The sequence below is a fragment of the Anopheles merus genome, chromosome 2R, assembly GCF_017562075.2.
Source record: "Anopheles merus strain MAF chromosome 2R, AmerM5.1, whole genome shotgun sequence".
NCBI classification, from domain to species: Eukaryota; Metazoa; Arthropoda; class Insecta; order Diptera; family Culicidae; genus Anopheles; species Anopheles merus.
In genome coordinates, this window is record NC_054082.1 from 8,666,168 (window position 1) to 8,689,188 (window position 23,021).

Sequence of the window (23,021 nt, forward strand, 5' to 3'; positions counted from 1 at the left end):
CGTCAGACCGTGCCTGTTTTGTTTTTTAATAGAAACAAAAAACACCATTCGCTTCCTTCGAGAGGATTATGTCTTATCAGAGTAATGGTGTTATTGTTGTTGTTTTGCTTTTTTGTTTTTACACCTCTTAACAGCTTTTCCTTCTGCTGCTACTCTCACCTTGTGTGTGTGTGTATTTAAATACTTTGCCCACTGTTTTGCATACTACAGTTTATGTTTTGTTGATTTTTTCTACTTTTGATTTCATTTTTTCGTTCTTTTCTTAGTTACTGAATAATTATTCGTATTTTTTCTCAATTTTATTCTTTCCTCTCAGCTTTTCTCCTTTATTGCCATACCCTCCATTTTAGATTTAAGGTGTTTATTATACCTTTTTATTTACTCATCACACTCATCACAAACCATGAAACCCGGCATCAGACTTGACACAAAAAATGACACCGAAAGTACAAAATGATTTTAATTCAATGAAATTAAATGGCGTAAAATAAAAAGCAAACTAACCAAAGTGCTACAAAAAAGGAAACCATCAAAAGTTGAAAAACATATAAACGACCGACCGGGTCCCCCTTCACCTCATCTGCCTCGCAAGAAACTTTACAAACAACGACGGTTCGTTCCGTGGACGTGTCGTCTAGCATCTTGGTCTTGCGATATTATTTCCTCAAACGCTACCATAATTGTATTTTCCACAGACATTTTAGCTCATTTCGCATCCACTCTCTCTCCTTCCGCTTCACACTACGATGTGCTTACCATCATGCCAACGTAGGAAACCGCGCTCCGGGACGAAGTTTCATCAAGGTGAAAAATCGCTTCCTGTTTGTCTCGGGGAAACAAGCGCGCCCTGTTGTCAATGTGGTTGCGCTTTTTCCGCTTTCTCTACCTAGTTTCACCCATTGTGGCATTTTGTTTATTTTTACCACAGTGAGGGGATGGCATAAATATTGCTCGTTTGAAGTGCATCGCGCATTATTGTGCTCGCTGTATGAGCTGAGAAAAAGATAAGGTGCTTTAAATGCAAATTGCATTTTCACCGCTACACTTTCGAGGTCCAGCACAAAGGAGCAGTAGTTTTTGTGAGGTTTCGCTTTTTTTTTGTTCGAATTAAAAGCTCTTGCACTGCTGATGATGACGACGATAACGATGATGATAACGATCAAAGAAATTGTTACAAAGGAGACAATCGCTTGGAGAGGTCTTTTAACACTTTTGTGAGTTATAAAACTGAATGAGTAATTCCTAAGGTGCTCAAGTTTTGATTGTTTATTGTGAATAATAACATTTAGAATTCGGCCTTAGAGTGAGCCTTATAAATACTCCCATAAATTGCATTCTTTTCACAATTTTCCACAAAGGATATTTCAGTACAATGTTCAGCCAATTCATCTTTTCACACCCCTTTTCTCACTATTATCGCATTGCAAAGTAACCTAGCCCTCAGCTAAAACAACTTAATACCACCGACAAACTCATCCATTTTCACTTTACTTCACCGGCACTGCACAACCACCAGCGCAAAAGAGCAAATTCAAAAATATCCTAATTAAAATTCCTATCCCAAAACCATTCAATCAGCCTACGCCCGAATCGATAGAACATTCCTTCCCGGCCGGGACGAGACGGCCAAGGGCAACAGCCCTGGCGAGCAGACATGATTGTTATGCGCCGTGCACAAAGTTTACACCGTGAAAGTTTCGCACCCCCTCGCGGCGAGTTGGTGGAAGCTTTCGCGTTATTTGATCCATCCGAGTTTGGTTTCTTTTTTATACCCACGCATTCCCCCGTACGGTAGGACGAGCGCAAAAGGGATAAAGGCCAGGAGTGCCGGGTTTGAAAGTAAAACATTTTGCGGCGATGTTTTAAATTGTCTTCTACGCAATTACCTCCACCCGTACGCCCGTGTCCTGTCCGTCCCGTTCTGAAAGCCATTTCTCCTCACTCAAAGTATGATTACAGAATGTTCAATCATAAACTGAACCTTCAAACGAGCGGCATCCGGTGCTGTTGTAAGCCAACGCAGTTGTCACTGACTCCGCGGCGTGGCCCGCGTAGAAGAGAGTGAGTTGGTGGCAGCTGCTACCGAAGCTGTATCTCCCTTCCTGGTTCGTGTTTTTTGTGCGTTTTGTGTACGAACCATTTTTCGAAAATGTCGTAAAGTTTTGGATAACACTAACAAGATTCCCTGCGGGCACAGGGTGCGCATCTTCTATGGATGTGGCCTGTGTCCGAAAAGGGAAGGAAAGGCCTTATTGTCGACTAAGGATAACATCGTATTCAAGCTATCCCGGTGTCTTTCGGGTTTGGGATATCCACCAGTACTGTTGCCCTTCCATCCGGCCACGGGCAGATAAACTGAATAGAAATAAACAACTTCGTTTCCCGTGGTTCAACGCACGGTGGCCTTATCAAGAGCCAAGAGGTTCGCTTATCGCCTACGGAAATGAGCCATCCTTCAGGGCGCACTGGTGTGGGGGGAGGGAGTAAAGTGTCATCTTATCCCTCCTGTCCACATCAAATCCAAGGGGGCAATATAACCATTTCCTCACACGAACTTCACATCGCAAGAAACTTGTCCTTGACGAAGGGGGACGAGCTTTGTTTTACGGTCCGATCTCCGGCGCCGATTGCCGACTGCTCCCCTGGGGCGACCGTTTCCTTCACCATGTATCACCAAATAAAAACTTATAATAGCATCCTTCCAGTGGGGGGAGACCAAAACAAACAATCCCCAAATAAACCTGCCCTTTGATTTACAATTCCCGTGTAGTGTTATTATTTTACTACAACAGTGAATCCCCTTTTCCATCCCCTCGCATAACGGCCAGTCCTGTGGCAAGAGTAAGCCACAATTATTAGAAGAAAAAGCTGCTCTCCATTCCTTTCGAACACTCAATCAATCCCATTCAACATCATCTCCTGTCCCCCTGTTTCCCTTATGCTTATGCTGCTCTACCAACTTGAAAGGTCATTCAATGGACACCCCTCGAACGATGACATCGAAAATTGAACCTGAAACACATCCACACAGCTCGGCATACGCCTGCGGCAGTTTGCAAAACAACGGCACACTACATGCTTCACAAAAACACACCGAGGCGTGTGTCCTGTTGGCCAACCATGCTCTCTGCAAGGACGCAATAACGCCGAAAGCGACTGCAACCCGCATGCAACTCCGCACTGCACAAAGGGATGTTGTTGTTTGTTGTGGTGTAATAGTACGATTCTTCCTTTCTGCGTTGTACCGAGGGGAAACAAACTCTACGGAGTTGGGTAAAAAAATCATAAAAATTGCACGATGCAATCCAGATCCAGATCCCTCCAGCAAGGGCGGCAAGCATGTCGGTTTTATTTTACGCTCCAAAAGACGAGGACGAGTGTACATATCGGCCACGCCGTTTGGGGGAAGGTAAGTTGTGAGGGAACGGTAGGTGGGCAAATTAAAACAAGCAATCGAAGTGGACACATTGACCTGGAATTTCTGATGAGTCAGCACTGAAGCACCGGAATTGGCACACCAACACAAAGATGGGCTTCGCTCCGCAAACTAAAAACATAATAAAAAGCGATGTATATTGTGCTGTACCTTGGCAGTTGCAATTCCGTCGTGTAATGCCTCTCAATCTAGGTCAGTAACAATTGAAACATCGAGCAAAAAGTAATAAGTTGTGTTTATTGCCAATGTGCATGTTGCGCTGTGATCGTCGGTAATGATGAAATGCACCGTCCATTACTGGAAGTAGACCCATTCTTTTGTAAAATTGGAGTTTAAAGGGTGACATAAGCTTTACTTCCTTACATCAAACACAGAAAGAATATCATACCGCTCATCGAATCCTGCCCTCGAGTAATTAATCATTTAAGCACATCTTTAAAATAAGTAATTTCAATGTTTAGCATATTGCCTAAAGCTACTACACCTTACCATCGTTCCCATTCAAAAATTGCACCCTTCACATTGGCAACCCCTACCGATTACCCGAACCACTCATCGCAAATCTCATTAACTGCCATTTTCCCACCGCTACAACAAAACACACAGCACGTCACAATAAATTCTGGCGACCACACACTAATTCCCTGCTCGTATCGCTTTGCCACACTCGCTCGCACAGGCTCTAATCGGTTCCATCCCCAATTTCGACGCTCCCAAAAGCTGCAGCGCCGCCTCGTACAAAGGGCTGATTTAGCTTGCGGTTTTCCCATTCCCGCGTTCTGCTCTAATGTTGATAAAATAATAACCTCAACCTCAATCTTTAGCGATGCTGCCGGCATCGTTGTTTGTCTATCCCTTTTTGCTCTCTAGAGGCTTATAGTGTGAGAAAGCAGGGCTTTTCTCTCATCCTCCCTGTCGGGCGGAATTTGGAAACGTTTAACCGACACTCCCAGCCATCCATCCCGCCTGTGCTTATCAGCCCGCAGAAGGGGGGGGCGGTAAATTTCCCACCAGACTTTCTTCTTTCTATTCGCTGCAAACTCCAAAACGAATGCTGCCCGTTGCGTATTTTGTCTCTTTCTCCCAAGTTGGTTTTCACCATCAGAACTGCGCCTACAACTCCACACGCTTGGTTTCCTGTTAAGCACTCTTCAGATTTCTACAACGCTACACACCTTTCACGCGTTGCAATGCAGTTGAGTTTGAGTTGGAGTTTGAGATGATAAGCAAAAAAAAAACCAAGCAATTCTCGCAAGGAAGTCATCTTCTCGTCCACCTCCCCCACAACGCGAGCGCGGCAAAAGCCGGGAATCGGATCCGGCCACTCTCCGGCTACATTGCTGGAGCTGGAGCCGTGCAGTGCAAAGCTCGTGATAGGCTTTTCCGGTAAGGATTTTCCGCCAGAATGAGCAACATGAAAGAGCGTACCACTTCACACCTTCCAGTTCCGCCGCGCTGAGAGCTCTTTTGAAAGGGACGGCAAGTGCGTGTGCCATCGTTGTCGTCGTGCCATCCTTCCAACGCTCCTGACAGTCTATTGGACTAACTTTTCGCGGACTACAGTAATTAAATAACGGGATGACTGGGCGGAAAAAGTCAATCCGGTGTGTCACAATGTACAGCACTAGCAGGGGGAGCATCAAAAGGGCGAAATGAGTGAGGGCTGGATTGAGGAGATCCTTTCCTTTCCGTGAGTATTTCTTTGAGGCAGAACGCTTTCTAATGTGTACGCTAAATCGTTTCAGTCATTGTTTGCAAGGCGTGCTATTTGAAAAATGCTTTAAAAGTGTATCACTTTTTGAAGTACTTAGTAGCTACTAAATTTTATCACATTTTAGCTTATTTTTTTATACAAAGAACCTAGTTTGTGTACATCTGCGGTTGCTCTACGCGATGTACAAAACGGGGTGTTTTTCCGATATGTGCCGAATTCTCTCCCATGATACCCATCCTGAGAAAACAAAACCATCCCAACTCAGATAAATTGTTAAACTAACTGTTTCGAACTTTACACATCATCCCATTAACCTCCAACCAACCACTCCACCTCAATTGTTTTGTCAAGTTCAGAAAACATCAGATAATGTGGCCAAACAAAACCGAGTAAGACACACGACAGCGGGGGAAACATTTCAATCAATCAAGATAAACTTATAATTGAATCACGCCCGCATGTACCATGGTTTTGTTATTGTTTGTTGGCTGTTAAGTTTGAAGTAAACATTCACCGGCATAACACGTGGCGTACGCACTTTGCAAACAGTTTGCTTCCAATGTCGAGCTACTAGGCGCAAGACAGCAGCGGCAACACTATTGCAAAAGTGAAACAAATTACAAGTAAATGTTGCAAAACATGTGACGTTCAATCTTGCACCGAGCAACCAAGGCTTGAGTATGCGCCACTCCATCGCACTCCTTCGGCAACAAGTCATCCACTTTACTGCTCCTTGTTGCACTTTTCTCAGAATCAGACCTCTGCTACTGGGCTGTATTGTTGTTACTTACAATTTCTCTTTAACATTTCTTTTTTTTTTCACTCATCACTCCAGCGTACATTCAAAACCATAACCCTTTCCCTTACATCATTCGAGGTTCAAGTAAGGGCATAAACCCCCAGCAGAGTCGCTGTGTTTGTTTCTTTGCCTCACTACAACCGAGAAAAGAGGTGAAGGACTACTTTCAATGTGATGCTTCAAGTCACCCGCTTGAAGTAGCAATGTCCTTAACTTACTCGTTGTTTTTTTTGCACCCATCCATCCATCCATCCATCACTTATCTTCGTTCGCACGGTGGAAGCTAGCAGAAAAAATGAGCTTCCGTTTTTTGACTCCCTCGCGCAACCAACACACTACAGTGGAAGTTAGCGGTAGAATTTTTACTTTTGGACGATCCATTTTTTGGGCCTCAAAACAAAAATTTCTGTCCCTTGTGAGACATTTTTTGTTATGCTTTAGGTAAAGTTTCTTAACTTCTGTCGGGCACACACAATGGTACACAAAGGGGTGTCCTTTTTTGCGGAAGACTGTACGGAAAGAACGGTAATGTTAGGATAGGTTGCAAGACGCTGAACGCTAACAAACCGTCAACTTTTACTCCCTTCCCGAGAGATCATAATTTGGAGGACGGGATACATTTTTTGTGCTGTTGCCCAACACCGTACACTCTTCCTCGGTTTACGCAAAGAAATTTTAAACCGTGGGAAAAGTGCTGATTTTGCGTAATCACTTCCTTAAACATGCTGCGGGTTTTGCGCACTACAGAAAAAAGGATTAACAAAAACACATCAAAGCAAAGATCTTGACACTTGCTTTTTTTGTTGGAGGGTTTTGTTTCGGGGGGTATTTTTGGGGGTTAAAATTATGCTAAACAGCATGATTGATAAGAAGAGGGATTTTTGTTCGTACCACTTTGAGCCCCATCATTAAGCGTAAAATATACACCTACCGAGAGATGATTGTGTTTTAAAGTTAGGCACTATTGCGTACAATATGCTTACATAATTAATGTGGCTTTAAAACTACTATAAAGAACTATCTCTGCTACACCAAAGGGACTGCATGAATTAAGTACAAGCTTATATTTGCCGTGCTACATCAGCAAATGTTTCCCTTTCGGAGTTCCATTCAACCAGTTGAAGCTCATCACAGTATTCAAATTTAATACGGCATGAAAAAAAAGAAAGACCACGGCACAGACACCTAGAGCTCGAGAGCGTTTAGTTGGGTTTCTGTTTCGGTGAAACAATGCTTATGCATAAATCATGACCATTTTCATACTAACTCATCCAACGTCAACCTAAATCCAAACAGCAGTTAAAAACGGGAAATGGTACGGAATTGTTAAAGACTGTTCTGCTCTCTACCTACCGCACATCAAACCAAACCAAACCAGACAGGGTCTCTTTTAGTACGAATCACACACTACTTTAATCCTTCAACACACAGCCACACACACACACAGCCGAGACAGAACGCTTTCTCCCCCGCCCAGTAAAACGCAATTGTGTACCTTTGCTAGCCACAGCCGTAACGACGGTCAGAACAAGGCACATCATTAAAATCTGTTTAAAATGACAATGGTAAAAGTAAACTCAATTTGAGCTAAAGAGCTCTGTCGGCATACCGAGAGTGCTCTGCGTCTTTCTGACTTCTGCACGATTTATGCCTTTCAATGGAAAGTGGAAGCAAAACCACGCAATCGTGTCAATGTTGGAGAAGCATTGATGCTCCGATTCCTTTTGCTCGTTCGGTTGGTTCGCGTTTCAAAACAGTCCGGACAAATCTCGCTGCCGCCGGAGCGGAGGGACAGGTTTAAATGCATAAAAGTAGAGTTTTACATTGAAGCGTAAACTTCTTCGAAAACGATAAACGCCTTTGGTCTGAAATTTATTCCAACCATCTTCGGCGCTGTGTACCACCAACAAGCTGCACAATGTTTATGTTGAAGCAGCAGCAGGAACAGCAAAAAACAAGGAACTTCATGTCTTGTAATGTCTGCATGTTGTTTCAGCAAACAACTAGCCTAAGGGTTGGCAAACCGCTTCAACCAACCCTCTCATCCGCGGCCTCGCTCTCTCTCTCTCTCTCCTTTATGACTGCATCCCGAAATTCATCTGCTTACCGCGAGAAAATGCTACGAGAATGGAACAATGTTGTTCTGCAGCGAGTCATGTTATTGTTTGTGCTCATCTGCATGCCTTCACCCGAGCGCGTACACCGTTAACTTGCTTGCCTGCTTCGTAATAAAAACGGAAGCACACACACAGTATCAAAAAGACGGAACCGCTCAGTTACGTCGCCTATTGGTGCGATTTTAAATGCCCCACCCATGTTGGCCCACGGTGGGAAAGGGGAAGCCCGAAGAGCGGGGCGATGAGTTGCACGGATGAGTTGAATGGATGCTGGGAAAGTTTACACCCGGACCGCACTCGCAGCCGAACGCCCCCCCCAGACTGCTTGCCGCGTGGAAGGCAGCGTCTTTAGTCTATTAGAAGAAAGGGAAGGCCAACTTCCGGTGAAAAGGGCCGAGGGTAACGGTACGGTAAGAGGATTAACCTTTGGGAAGCAATTACTTCGATTGCCAAACCGACACAGCGTGGCAGTAAGTGTTCGGAGGGTGATCGGTACCTAGGCGTACCTTCTTACCTGACAAACCCGTCCAGCAACTCATCGAATTATCGTTAATCCTTTCCGCAACCATGTCCTGGGACCCAAATCAAAGTCGCTTGAACGGTAACATATTGTTCATGTTTAAGGTGTCACCCGGTCCTTTGTGAAAATGCACAACTGGGGAAAGTGGCACTGCTAAATCCATGCTTTTAATTAAGATGAATAAAATCCAAACATAAACAATCCGATCTTCCGGCGAGTTTTACGCATAAAAGCGGACAATTGTGTAGTAAACGCAGTTCACTAGCAACTTTATTTACTACTCTTACATAATTGCATGTGTAAAAGGATTAACTAAATATACGACCATAACTATTAAGGTGCATTCTGCAAACCATTCTGCTCGCCGCGTGTAATGGAGACGCCTGGTAAATATGTTCTCTCGATGGAGACGCACGGTAATGCACGTGTCTTACTGTTCTACCATTTTCATCACTACAACAAGACTGTAAAACTCTTTTTCACAAAGCCTCCCGTTGAATTTGCTACCCACCATTGAAGCCATATAAATCAGCATTAACCAAATTACATGACCCAAACCCCCACTCGATTACTTTGCCCGCTCGTGCGAACGAAAAACTACCGATAAAAGCAGATAATAAATGGCGTAAAACGTATCAACCCGGTTGGGTGGGGGAACCAGGTCCAGCTGACCCGGGTCCCTTTCAACTCTTTTTCACAGCAATCACAATTCACACAGCACAATTCACAACAATTTTTCAGCAATCACAATTCACAGCAATTTTTCACAGCAGTTCTTCTGCACCTCACTGACCGGTCAGATAGAACTCGAACCCATTCTTCTCCGAACTCCTAATCAGAAATAGATCAGTTTTAATTGCATCCTGCCGCTCCTGCCGGTCTGTCTGCCGCTTCCTACCCATTTCCTGTGTCATTTGCCGTATGATTCCCGAGTGTCACTAACGTCACTGACGCTATACAGAATGCTAGGGGAGTTTTACTACCACGTCACACACCGGAGCTCAGAACTAGTTTTTGTTCAGCGCTGACCTTTCCCCCAACTTCGCTCGTGGACGGTGCTCTTACACGAAAAGGTCGAACCGATAAAGCGATCCCCAAGATTGAGACATTAAACACTGAATCTGTTTAATAGATGGCAGAGAAGGAGGAGGGTTTGAGAGTTGATCTAGGTGAAGGGTCAGTCAGTAGGAGGAATCTGAAGGTAATAAAAACTGAATGGACTTTAATCTTATTACTTATGGAGTTTGGATGGTTTAGTTCCCCCTATTGAGGAACCATATGGAGGAACTTCCCTTAATGGATTAGTGTAATGGATAATGTCTTATTGCACTTTGGACATTCATTTTGATAATTTTATTTATATTTTTACTTTCTTGAACTTATACTTTATTGCATGAAATAAAATATATGTGTCATTGTTGCATCGTTGTAAATATTTCTCCTTTTTTTGTTGTTGTACACTGACCCACTTTCCGATGGTGTCGTAACGCAAGCATCAAATGCTGCCCTTTAACAACTCGGAGCACCGTTAAAAGCATCGTAAAAGATTCAATTCCATCGACTCCGGCAAAGCTTACAAGGGTGATGCAACAATGTTAACAACAACACAACTGTACAACCGACTAAAAGCAGCGAATATCGAATCAAGATATCACGCCTTTTGCCTGTTGCAACAACAGCAAAATCGCCCCAAGATTTGCTACACTCGTATCAACTTTGAAACACGACCCGGCGAACCGTTTCTGGCACGTGTTTTTTTGCGGCAGTCCCATGCACGGGAAGCATCATAAATGGTGTAACAATATTTATACCCTCGTGCTCGTGCAGGGCAACAATGTTCGCTTTTTTGCTCCTTTTGCTCCTTTTGCTTCCAGGAAGTTGCTTGCTGTTCAGCTTCACGTTTAGCCCTGTTTTCCTCCCGAACACCTAAAATATCGATCCTGATCATCGCAAAACAAGCACCAGTTCATGGTCGGATCGGCTGCTTCCTTCTTCCCCCTGCCGGAACAGAGGTACGGGGTGCTATTTCTTTACACTTTCCGCAAGCGCCACTCCCACTGCCACATGACAAAGTGCATTTCTTGCATCCAATAACGGAAACGGAACACAAGCATCTTTTGCACTGTTTGCCGGCACGCATACTGAGCGTCGAATGGAATCGTTTCAAACGTGGTTGGCAGAGATGGGTTGTTTCCGTTTCGACGGGCAGCTTTTGAGGTTATAAATTATGGGAAAATGGAACTTAAAGGAGCCCACACAGTGCACCCACACACAAACACACACACAAACGCAACGAGATCGTGCGAAATTGAGTTTTACACTTGCCGTCGGTGGGCTACTTACACGGTCCTGGGGTGTGTGCGGATGTAGCACAAGCGGACTTGTGTTTTTACTGCACTTTGCTGTTTTCTTGAGGCTCGGATCGGATTGGAAAGGAAGCGAGCTTTGGTGACTGCAAAGCGAATCTGATTACGGTTGCACAAGAACCATTGAAGAACGATTGTAATGTTTGTGCTTCAGACCGGTTTGCTATCGTAATGCTTCGTGAAACGTGCGGAAAAGTACACTGGAAAGCGAATGTAATGCGTTGGCGTAATTTGAAACAAACTTTCTTCGTTGTTGATGCACGGTTTTTTCCCTATCTGCTTATTGTATGCTCTTCTACAAACACAGGCAAAGGGCAAGAAAGTTAACCAGCACTATTTTTTGTATTTGCTCACTTGTCTTATCTTGCTTTTCTGTAATCCTCAAGCTACCACCAATCTGTGAAAAACTTCCCCCTTTATCAACGGTTTCATTAATTAAGCCTAACAGACGGACACTTCAAGTGCAGCGAAAGTATGCGAAAGTACACCAGTCGGCTGACCACCACAGCTGCTACCGAGGAAACGTTAGCTTCAACGTAATTAAGCTGATTATTTTTAGCTTCTATCTGTTGGAGCGCAACAGCACAAAAAAATCCGTCCCGTAATAGGAACGGGAGCCATAAAAAATGATTCTTTGCTGCCCCACTCGTTCGCCTTTTGCGCCCATTATTGACTGGAGTGAGCTCGAACGCAATGAGATAGAAATGGAGCGGGTGAAAAACATGCACTTTTCTGCGTTCTTTTACCGAGTCCAATCAGACAAGATCAGTAACGGTTGACCGTTTCGAGCACCTCTGAACTGGGCTGGAAGTTGCCTAGCCGGGCCCAGACAGGCTCCATCTTTGCGCTCCATCAGTAATGGAGCCGCCCCTTTCGACGGGTTGGCAAGCCAATGCACCGGCACAGCTGCAAAATTGTGCAACGGAAAAATGTAATTAGAACTAATGACTTCCATTCACATCACATTTCGCTTCACCGGACCCGGCTAGTGTAGTGTGTCTGTCCGTGAGCGGGAGGGAGACATTGCTGCACCGTTCTATCCATTTGTTTGCTTTCAATCTACGGTCGATCCGTTTTCATCATCCAGAAGGATGGAAATTACTTTGCTTTATTGTTTATAATACAAAAAAAAATCACTTCATAAGAATTTTCTAACTGCTAAATATCATACGTTTAACGACATTTATAATGTGGAGCAGGAATACGCATAATAAATTAAATGTTATACAATATTTATTATCTGTTTAACACCGCTCTTTTTGCTGTTTCCTTTCATTCTAATGCAATGCATCGTAAGCAATAACATTTGCTGTTTTAAAACCTTAAACTAGCCCTTTTTATCGTCCCTTTTATGGCCAGCTTTTAAAGCAACAACACGAAAAGCGTGCCACACGATACGGCAAACCAAAAGCGCGCTTGATACGCAATTACGCAAATCGTGAAGCGCATCTGCAGCATTAACTACCACCACCACGGGCTTTTCTAAATGGAAAAGGGCTCCGCAAGCAGAAGTTTGTCCCAAACAAGGATGTAACGGTTAGCGGTAACCGGGGAAAAATCCCATTCACACCCACGAACAAACCGAATCACGCGACGGTCGAGTAAATTATGTGTTTGAAAAAAAAAGCGGAAGCAAAAAATAAAAAAACACTCCCAACAAACACGCCACTATGGGCCGGAGATCTCATCGATAAGGGGAAAAATGCGCTTCAGCAGAAGCCCTCAAAGCCCACTTTGTGTCCTACCGAAACGCCTCACCGCCGTTACCATGATGACGTTTAATTAATCACGTTTCCTGTTGTTGTTGTTTTTTTGTCTCTTCTTCTCGTATCCCACGACACGATATTTTAACGCCACAAGCTTTGTTCGTTTTGTTCTTCTTCTTCGTTCACTTCGTTTTCTTCTCTTGCTAGTGAATATAAAATTTTCCCTTTTTTACATTCCACTTGCCAATATGGCGCTTTCTTACCTCCACTAAGCAGTAGCCCCGGGGAAGGATACTACCGTAGGAACTTACAGGCGACTGTCAGAACAGGAAGAACAGTCTCAATGGTGAGAATCCATTGTAGTATAATGTGTATGTGTATGTGTGTGTGTGTGCTACAAAATGGAAGTATAATGAAACAGGGAGAAATAATACCCCCCTACCAGTGGAATGTGGCCAGGGCCCCGAGCAATTTGTTATTACTTTCCGCGTTCGCGCGCACCGGACAGCTTAGCGTCAAATTGAACGATTAGAAGCTTTCGGCCGTTCGCTTTTGGCCGTGTGTTTATTTTTCAAGCGCGGCGAAAACGTAAACGGAACGGAGCGTGGAATGTTTGGTGTGTTTGCAACAGTTCAATCCATGCTTAACAATGCTTTTGAATAACACTGTTAACTATTTAAATTTTATATTAACGAATACACACTATTAAGACACATCCTGGGGTGTTTTTGAAGACCTTTAAAGACGTCTCAATTTGAATTGGAGGGGGCGCTTTGAACAGACAGTAAACAGTAGCTCCTTCCTTGCTGTCATTATCTCTTAGCTGCCGGTTAAATAAAGTACTTGTTACCCGCATTGCCTTGCCTGCCTTAGAAAGTGTGTGTCTCAAAGCACGAGTAACTTTGGTCTGGGGATTTTTTTCTTCAATCCATCCCAACATCTAATCAAATATTGACCGACCACTTCATAAGCCTCCATAGCTTACACGTTCGATCATCAAAGTTCAATGAAGCGTGCACGAAGCGGCAAACAAAGTACGCCACCTCAATCCCATCAGCAGCCCGAGAGCAGCGCACGGAGCGATAGAGATCCTTTGCGCAAACACATCGCCACCCTCTTCCACCTCAACTCATTTAAATCTCACAAACCTGCAACTTCGTCCACCGGCCCACCCATGTTGCGAGGAATTCGAAGCGGTGCAGGCGTGTGGACTGCACAGCATCTCGACCTCGATTTCCGTTGCAATTTAATTGCCATAACGCCATAAGCCTGGTAGCCATCTCGACAACAAACAACGTCCAAGAGGCCAAGAGCGCGGGGACATGATAGTTTGTCGCACCGTTAGTGAATTATGCATCGCTTCAAGCGCTCCGAAGAACGGTTTGATTCGCTTCACTCGTGTTGCACAGCAGGTTGCTGCTGCCCATTGAAGCTTAGGGACTTGAAAGAGAATTTTTAAACCTCTTTTCCCACTGGAAGTGTGTCATCGGTGTGTATGTGGATGGATTGATGACGAGGACGATGTTGATGATGATGACGGCTGGGAGCTAGAGTCCCAGAGCGGTCCAAGTCAGTCTTACTTGCAACTCTTCTGATCTTAAACAGTTTAGGGAAATTGGGACTTTTCGTACCGTTTCCGGATGCATCCTGATGAAATTCCCGACGGAAATGAAACTAATTTATTGGCTGCTTTCCCTTCCCTTCCCCCTTCAGGGGGGTAGTGATGCTGAATGCTCCTAATTGCACTATCCTTCCTCAGTCAAGCTCCATCTGATCGTGTCGTTTCCTTTTTTTTCTTCCCTCCATTCTACTCCAGAGCACGTTTGGCGCACCGATCTCGACTTTATGGTCACGCACAGCGACCGGCTGGTGGTGCTCTCCTTCATGACCTCCTCCCCGACCTACCCGAACGCGACCACCGGCCGGCCCCCGATGAGCGAGCTGGAGCGCAAGCTGTACCGCAACGGGTACTTCGAGCAGAGCGATCTGGTGGAAAAGTTTTCCGACTACGACGATGGCATCGGTTCGCTCGACACCAGCGATGAGGAGTTTCGCACGCACGAGGCACTCGAGATGGGCGGTGGCACACTGTACGGGGGTAGCAGTGGCGGCGGCATCTCCGCTATCGCCACGGTGGAAAATGTTAACGCGGGCGCAGCGAACCCGACCACCACCCCGCTGCATGGGCTGCCACCGGTGCGCAATCTTATCACAACGACGAGCACGATCGCGCCGAGACAGAGAGCGGCGGGGACGACGGTAAGTACGGGAAGCTACGAACGTGCCAGCAGCCGGGAAAGCCGCCGCAAGGAGCCCGCCCGCAATGGGCACCATCGGAAGGCTTCACATTCGACCGCGAACCACGGCAAGGTGGGACATGGTGGTGGCGGGAAGGGGTCGAAAGCACACCATGCTAACAGTCACCATCACGGACAGCACCACCACCATCCGGAGCCGAGGAATCGGTACGGGGAAGAGATCGACACGCGGTTGGAGTTGGAAGAGCAGCAGGAGCTGGATTGGAGTTTGCTCAACCAACCCGACGGTACACCGACGCTGATCGAAGCGTCTGGAGTCGTAGCCGGCAAGAAGGGTACGGGTAAGGCCAGAGGCTCGCCTTCCAACTTGAGTACAGTGCCCGCACCGGTTACGACGAAAGCGACCGCTCCAAGATCCGATTCTAGTCATCCAAAGCGTCCTGTTACTACTACCACTACTACTACCGTCGAGCCAACTACAACCGTTGGAGCAAGTGTGACAACCAAAAAGACTAGCACCACCACCACGGCAAAGGACAGTGACATTCACATCCTGAAACCGGTCAACCTGCCGGAAAACATCATTCCCTCCACACCGGTCACGACCAACTCCAAGATTATCGAGATCAAACCCAAAGTGGCAGGCGCCTCCCCAGGTGTGCCGGCCAAGTCTGGCACCGTCAGCCGCAAAAGCAAGCGAGCATCCGAGCCGGACAGCTTTAGCAGCGAAAGCCTGGAAAGCATCGAAAGCATCCCGAGCGTCGACGAGGACGAGTTCATCATCAAGGACGAGCACGGTATGGAGATTAAGCCGGCGTTTCTCATTGGAGCCGCCCCGGGCAATCTTACCCTCCATCCAATGCAGCTGTCCGGCTTTCCCGCTCTGCTGGCCAAGCTGTTCGGTTCGCCGATCGATCGGCAGTTCAGCGCGAAGGCGGCATGGGGCACCGTGCCGAGCATGGAGTTCGTCAATCTCGCCATTGCGCTCGCCGTTTGGGCCGTCCGCTATCCGTCCGTCTTTTGGCACACGTCCAAATCGTTCGCCTGCCTGTTCAGCCTGCAGATGATCGCGAACGGGGCGGACATACTGCTGAGCTTTGCCGGGGCGAGCGTGCTGTACAAGCTGCAAACGCTCGGCCAGGCGCTGCCGCTGCAAGCGCCCGCGCTAATACTGAACGGGACGGTCACGATCGCGCTGGCGATACTTGCGCTCATTCTGACGATCGCCTCCTCGCTGGTGCTGTATCTGTACGGGCACGGGAAGCTGGCGGCAAGGGTGCGCGATCGTCGCATGATCACGGCCAAGCAGAGTGCGGACGTGTGGGCCTACTTTGCCCACTGTTCGTCGCTCTGCTTCGTGCTGGCGCTGGCCGTGGTGAAGGCGCCGCTAATGCACGACCTGTGCGCGACCTATCGGGGAAGCCTCGATGGAGCGGTGCTTGCTGCCGGTAAGTGTGTCGTCTGGCTGGTGTGCACTGCCAAAGTGGTAGACTCATTGTTCTCTTCTGCTCAACCCTCTCCAGCTCTCGGCTCAGTGCTGCATATCTTCCTGTGGATCGTCCTGTGGTTGGGGCTGACGGCGAAGCGTCGCTGGCACTTCAAACTGCCCCCGCTGGAGGGCGCCCGGCTGGGAGGATCGGCCGGTGGTCCGTCCGCCCAACCGTTGCTGCGGGGCAATGGTAGCCTTCGCTCACCGAACGGCACCCCCATCGTCGCTGGACTGCAGGCAGGTGGCCCCGGGTTGGGCGGTATCGGTGGCCCTGGCGGTCCCGGGTCGGGATCGGGCGGCGAGGAGGAAACGATCTACTGGCCGAAGATTGCGCCGAACTCGCCGAAGCTCAAAGTAACATTCAACGAAGTAACCAGTACGTCCTCCGAACACGCACACGGTCCACACGAACATGGCAGCAAGCGGTAAAGCATACAGAAGACAAGTTTCTTACCAGTTTCAACTCGTTCCTTGTGTGTTTTTGTGTGTGTGTTTCTTTGTTTGTCCTTTGTGTGTGAAACTTGGCATTTAGTTTGCATAGCCGTTTAGTTACACCTCCAAAAAAAGCGCACCATTCCGCGGTTTATCATTTGCACCACCGACTGATTGTTTGCTAGAATGCTTGTCTTTGTTTGTTTCGTTTCGTGTGTTGTCAATCCAATTGCGTCCGCTTCTTGCAATGTGCCGCACTCTAATCCCCCTCCTTTCTATCGCCCCGTTCCTCCCATCACAGCAATCCGTCCGGTGGAACCACGCTACGTATGTCCAGTCTTGCGGGGGAAGCTGATGACGGAGACTACGCTACGCTAAGGGGCCCCACCGGCGATCTGCTGCACCTCGGGCCGTACGAACACCCGGCCCCGTCCGGTTCGCCACCTCCGCCCCCTCCGCCACCGCCCCAGCTGGACGACTGCGATCTGCTGGACGAGGCGAGCAACAGCAACACGCTCGTCGGCAGCGCGAACGACCACGCGGACGACACGTCCGAGGAGGGCAAGCTGCTGGCGTGCGTGCGGGACGACAGTGTGACGTACGCGTCCACCCGCGACCTCGAACCGCCCCTCAACCGTACCGTGTCGCGGGAAACGTTTATGCGATCGCCGGAACAGCTCGCCAGCCCCCTGGCCCCGGTCACCGTCACCGTTCACAACCATCTCGAAAACTCGGTACGGTGTAGCCCACACACACACACACACAAAAAACGCTAAACTTTCCACTTTTCCTAATTTTGAATTTTCCTCCCCTTCCACTAGGGTCCCGGCTCAACGCCCCGCTGCCTCCGGCGGGCCGATTCCGGCATGCCGACCGAAGCGCTAACGCCCCGCTCCGATTCCACCTCCACCGAAAGCTCCACCTCGCCGCCTGACTGCCGCGACGCACCGTCGGAAACGTCGAGCGGTGTGCATTCGGGCGAGGAGCGCGACGAGGTAGTCATACGGCCCCGCTCGGGACCGTACAAATCCATCATTAAGGCGCCCCCGCCGCCCGCCATCCAGGAGGAACCGTTCGGCCGCTCGACCAACATGAAGATGTCGAGCTTCAACAAGGACGGTACGAGCGCGACGCTGCCACTAACGCGCGGCACCGCCTCCGAGATGCACCGGCCCGACTATCCCCAGTGCAGCACGATGCCCCTGCCCGCCGGCTACCATCAGCAGCAGCACCAGCAGCACCACTACCACTCGCAGACTTCCTTCACGCCGCCCCAGTCGGGCTCGCGGCAACAGCTGCAGCAGCCGCAGCGTACCACGCTGCCGAACGATGTGCGGTACGCGACGTCCTCGAACCAGTTCCTCAAGCGGCTGCCGTACATGAAGAACGCGGAATCGCCCTACGGCCATCTGGGGCTCGGGGCTGGCCACCATACGTTCTCGAAGCTGCTGCACGATCCGCTCGCCATGCCGCAGCACGGCATGCCGGTGGTGCACTCGCACTCCAACCACAGCAGCTTTCTGCCGCCCGCCACCATACCGGAGGACCGGGACTCGGCCAACTACTCGATGATATCGGACCAGGACCGGGAGATGTACATAAACGCGGCGCAGATCAATGGCCTCCAGATGCAGCATTGAAGAGGGTGTCTTCACGGCATCGGGCGTGGAGGCAGAGCGCACAATAATTCATTCGCCATTTATGTTCGGTTTCGTTACTCCTGTATAAAGCTCAATCTAAATTCGTCTCATTCGTATTAGCGTGTCGGTTCGTAGCATTTAGCGTTAATTAAGCATTCGGTTCGGTTTCTGCGGGATGATCTCCCAAACTTACCGAAACGCCTGTACATATAGCCCCAACATACGACTGTGTGTAGTGTAGGATCGTAACAAGCTAGCAAAAGAATCAACCCTCATCTCGCGACCAACAGCAAAGCCACATTCGCCCCCCATGTGGTGCCGTTCATTGGCAACAGCGTCAGCTTTAATGCTATTATATCTATCTATATCTATAACCTACGCGTATAAAAAAGGGGTTTTGCTGACCACCCGTAAGGAGTCTCATCCGCATCAGCTCATCGTGTCCATGATCGCTTCACCCGCATCCACTGCTGCCAATCGGTTCCACACAAGCTGAACCAAGCTATAACTATTACTACCGCTACTACTACCACTACTAATACCACTACTACTACTCTGCAACATGTGTGTAGACTGTATCGCAAACAAAAACGCATATCCAGACCACTTGATGACCACTGAATGGAACAATCCGAATCGCATCATATCACACTGTATATGGTCTCGCTGCTACGAGAAGAGGGCAAAGAATATCAACACTATTGAAGCATAGAAACGTACATATAATATCTATATTTTCACCCCCCAGAACCACGCGAAACGCTACCGTTTTAGCGCTACCAAAGAGCGGTATTTTGAGCGATTTTACACTCTCCCCGCCCAGACATAGTAAAGTTACCCAAAAAGAAGGAAAAACCCCCTTATCACATTGCCACCATATTGCTCTCCGATAACGGGGCCAATAAAGTGGTGTATTAAAAAAACACGCCATACGTAAGTTTAGTCCACATGTAGAAGAATCATCATTTCATCTACCGAAATAAAAAAAAACTGACATCACAACAGAAGAATGATAATACTACAGGAACCATTTGCAGCAAACAAGTATTGTAAAACCACAGGACAATATTAACTTGAGACCGATTTTTCGCTTTCTATACTACGCCGGTTGCCGATTTGGCAGCTGCGAGCGGTAGTGTGGCTCTTATATAGTAGCTAAATATACTAGCTGTGTATTGTGGTGCAGAAAAAGGCAGGGCCAACCACAGCAAACCAAGGAAACAATAAACTCTAAATACACATAATAGCAGAGGAAGCACGCGGAGCGGATCCTCCCGTTAGACGCCACAGTCATAGCACACCGCGTGGAAGGTAGGGAAAGATCACCCAGCATCACGATCATCATCATCATCATCATCACATCAATGTGCTCAAACAGTCGATTGGAAATGGTAGCGCGAGCAGGGAGAGAGAGAGAGGGATGAGTTTTACATGCAGTTCGATGCAGCATTTTAACGAAACATAATTCGAAATCTCACTAATATACTCAAACAAAATTCAATCGATCTACGGAAGGCGACGAAGCGGGCGAAAAAGTCGCGTAGCAAAAATTTACAACACAAACCAATACGCAGAACCGTAACTTTTGTAACCGCTAATTTTGCCAGTCAAATTTTACGGCCCTTTACACACACACACACACTCTCGCGTGTGCGCATATGGCGACAAGAAAGCTCTTTACGCAAGCGGTTGTGGTGTGTCATTTGTACGGCCTCAGCAGTTGGCCAGCAGTTCCAAATGGCCGATTAGAATGGTACCATTGCGCAGCATCAGGACACGCCACAAACGCTCCACCATACCGGTATGATTACTTGCGCTACGATTAGTTATCTTTGCGCAACCACCTCGGCAAAAGCAAAACCGTCTAATAAGCGGCAGCTTTTTTGCATTTTAATTATGCTAAAAAGAAAAACGGACGAAGAAAATTAGGCAGGCAAGTGGGAATGTTGGGCAGCGCTTTTTGAAACGGTTTTAGAGATAATAAGTAATTATCAGCGAGCTAACTTCCCCAGGGGAGGGGCGAAATCATGGCGAACGCGGATCACATTATGCAGAAAGGTCCTGTATGTAAAAGAGAACAGCTTATTTATACACACATATATATAGACCCAAATATATATACAATTAAATATACATATATCATCTGTAAGCATCACAAGGCAGGGCGCCAGGAACAGTGCGCGTGTAAGATAGAGAACCATGCTGTCACGAAGGTATAAAACGGAAAGTCATCCACATGGGCCACGGGGCGTCATTAGCGAACGTTGCGTGATTGGGGATAGGATTGAAATGATGGAATGATGTTTTTTTTGCATTGTAAGTTTACTTTCTATATACCCAGTTCTTTTAGTCAATACTGGCATAATTTTTTTGTGTTGTAAGTAGTAGTAGCATCAGCTAGCAGGCAGAGACAAGAGGACGAATTTAGTTTCCCATTAGCTAAGCTTATCAAAAAATCAACTGTGGCGCATTCAGGTGAGCAGAATGTGCAGTTCGAGGCAAAAAAATAACCATTGTAACCGCGTGTTGGCAGTGACACCGCCGGAAGTGGAAGGACATTAAAAAATGGAATTAAAAAAACAACATCTCACAATTGGCTGTTTTAATTGGTGTTTTGTGTTTCAAAATTTATAACAACGTTGCCGTGCAGTTGGTGCCGAATTCACGTTTGGATGCTTTTTTGTTGTTAAAAAAACACACACACACAACAAGACTGATTAGAACGGTGTCAGCAGCGTTTGGGAAATTGGCCGGAACTCATCGAGCTTTCTTTGGTGTCTTTTAGTACTATTGTTTGATAATTTGTAAGATTCTCTTTCCCTTTTTTCAAACATCAGTATGTTTGGAGTCGCTTCTTATTCCATTGAGTCAAGTGTTGCGTTTAATGATTTTAATCCGTAGAAGAAAACGAAGCAAAATCTTATCTATGGTATATCTATTAACCGTACCGAAAAGCGTGCGATATGATGGAAATGGTTCAATTCCTGTGCAAGTTAATATGGCAACGAGTTTCAGAAGTAAAATACATTATTGCTTCCACTACTATTACTAACTACTACTATTACTACTGCTACCGATGAGCTGTAGGAAATGGGTTTGATGCTGATTATAAATTGAAGAACGCATTGCAACGGAATACCGTTTAACTTACATCAAACCCTGGAGTGCGCAGTATTTCGTTGTAAAAAAAAGAAGATATGAAAATGGGTAAGAAAACGCTAACCGACCGGAGAAAACAAACCAAATCACTTGAAATAAACCACCGCTTTATGTAAATCTATGCCGACTAGCGTGAAGCTATTCCCTTTTTCTTTCCACAACTCTGTCCCTTGCCCGTTTGCCCCCGGATGGATCCGAAACTTACTTACCAGCCTGAGCTTGTGTACGTAGAATTTTGTTTCTTCCTTTACCCATGTTTATCCGATGAGACAAGGTGACTTTCGCGTACCGTCTTCGCAAACAGAGGATCGTCCCCGTCGTTGACGTGTTTTATTGATCGTATTACAAACGTATTGATCGAGCTTAAATGAAAACGGAAAGTATTACCAAGTAAACAAAGCTCCCCATATAATGTGTAAGAACTCCTTCTCCCCTGCCCACCAAAGCAAATTGCTTGCCAGCGGCCAAAATTAATCCATGCGCGTCTTCAGCTTCTTCACCGTGATCTTCTCCTTCTCGATTATGTACACCGTCGCGCCCCAGCCGGAGATGGCATCGCGATCGAACGCGTTCACCAGCGCTTGCGAGATCACCTCGAACAGGCTGTCCGACTCCAGGTCCGGCTTCCAGAGCGTTTCGCACATACCGTACAGCTGCTCCGCACAGGTGCCGGCGACCACGAAATCGTTCGGCAAGTTCGGGCATCCGATCAGGTCCATGTTGCAGATGAACGGTTCGTACGTTTTCGGGTCCAGCCCCGCAATGACGGGCTCGATGAAGTACGGCCCAAAGCGCTTCTCGTACAGGAAGTTGGACAGCATCGCGGCGAATCGCTCCGGTGTCATCTGCCGGTTCTCCCGCACTTCGTACAGGTTCTTGCGGAACAGCAACCGCTGGTACACCGTCAGGATGTCTGTCTGCAGCCCGACCAGGCCGAGATACATGTGGGGATTGATTTCGAACACCTTCTCAAAGTCTGTCGCGATGGTTTGGGCCTGCACGCCGAACCGGTGATCGGTGGCGATGGCCACACAGTTTTTGCCCTTCATGGCCACCACGCAGCCACCGTTGTACGCGAGGATGGACATCTTTACTTGTGGATTCTATGCTGAAATTGAATTGAGATGAGGCTTTTTAACGATTGCACGCTAACAATCGCTGCAAATGATTGGGAATTACAGTCAGCACAAATCAACACTCACCGACTTGCCGTGGAGGGAAAACAACAACTTCTTATTCTTGCTGAACAACTTGCACTTTTGAGAAATCGTCAACGCGCGACCTTAAACACATTGATGCCGCCTGTCAAAATTGCACGGTGGTCGGTCGGGCGAACATCACTTTGGACGCGTTTGGGAAATTGCGGACAGCGAAAGCGCCGAAAA

The 23,021-nt window shown here is 47.3% G+C and overlaps 2 protein-coding genes across 11 annotated transcripts in view; one reads left to right on the plus strand and one right to left on the minus strand.

Moving 5' to 3' along the window:
• Positions 1–21,062, plus strand: part of LOC121603582 (protein tincar) — a 90,774-nt gene extending 69,712 nt beyond the window's left edge. For all 6 annotated transcript variants that reach the window (XM_041932524.1, XM_041932523.1, XM_041932525.1 and 3 more), the window contains 4 exons: positions 14,475–16,364; positions 16,440–16,830; positions 17,139–17,571; positions 17,659–21,062. In XM_041932524.1, coding sequence (XP_041788458.1) covers positions 14,475–16,364; positions 16,440–16,830; positions 17,139–17,571; positions 17,659–18,477 — 3,533 coding nt within the window. In that variant the 3' untranslated portion in view covers positions 18,478–21,062. The remainder of the gene's footprint in view (positions 1–14,474; positions 16,365–16,439; positions 16,831–17,138; positions 17,572–17,658) is intronic.
• Positions 21,063–21,915: 853 nt separating this feature from the next.
• LOC121603584 (proteasome subunit beta type-3) lies at positions 21,916–22,931 on the minus strand. Of its 5 annotated transcripts, none has more exons than XM_041932536.1 (2): positions 22,839–22,931; positions 21,916–22,744 (listed from the first exon to the last, which is right to left on the minus strand). In XM_041932536.1, exon 2 carries the CDS (start codon positions 22,722–22,724, stop codon positions 22,107–22,109), a length of 618 nt encoding a protein of 205 aa, XP_041788470.1. In that variant the 5' UTR covers positions 22,725–22,744; positions 22,839–22,931; the 3' UTR covers positions 21,916–22,106. The 5 variants fall into 5 exon arrangements, with proteins under 5 accessions (XP_041788470.1, XP_041788469.1, XP_041788473.1 ...); XM_041932535.1 differs by having other exon boundaries at positions 21,916–22,766; XM_041932539.1 differs by having other exon boundaries at positions 21,916–22,739; positions 22,839–22,920.
• Positions 22,932–23,021: the final 90 nt, after the last annotated feature.

Coding starts and splice junctions, on each gene's coding strand:
- LOC121603584 (XM_041932536.1), bottom strand. CDS start 22,724: ATGTCCATCCTCGCGTACAACGGTGGCTGCGTGGTGGCCATGAAGGGC.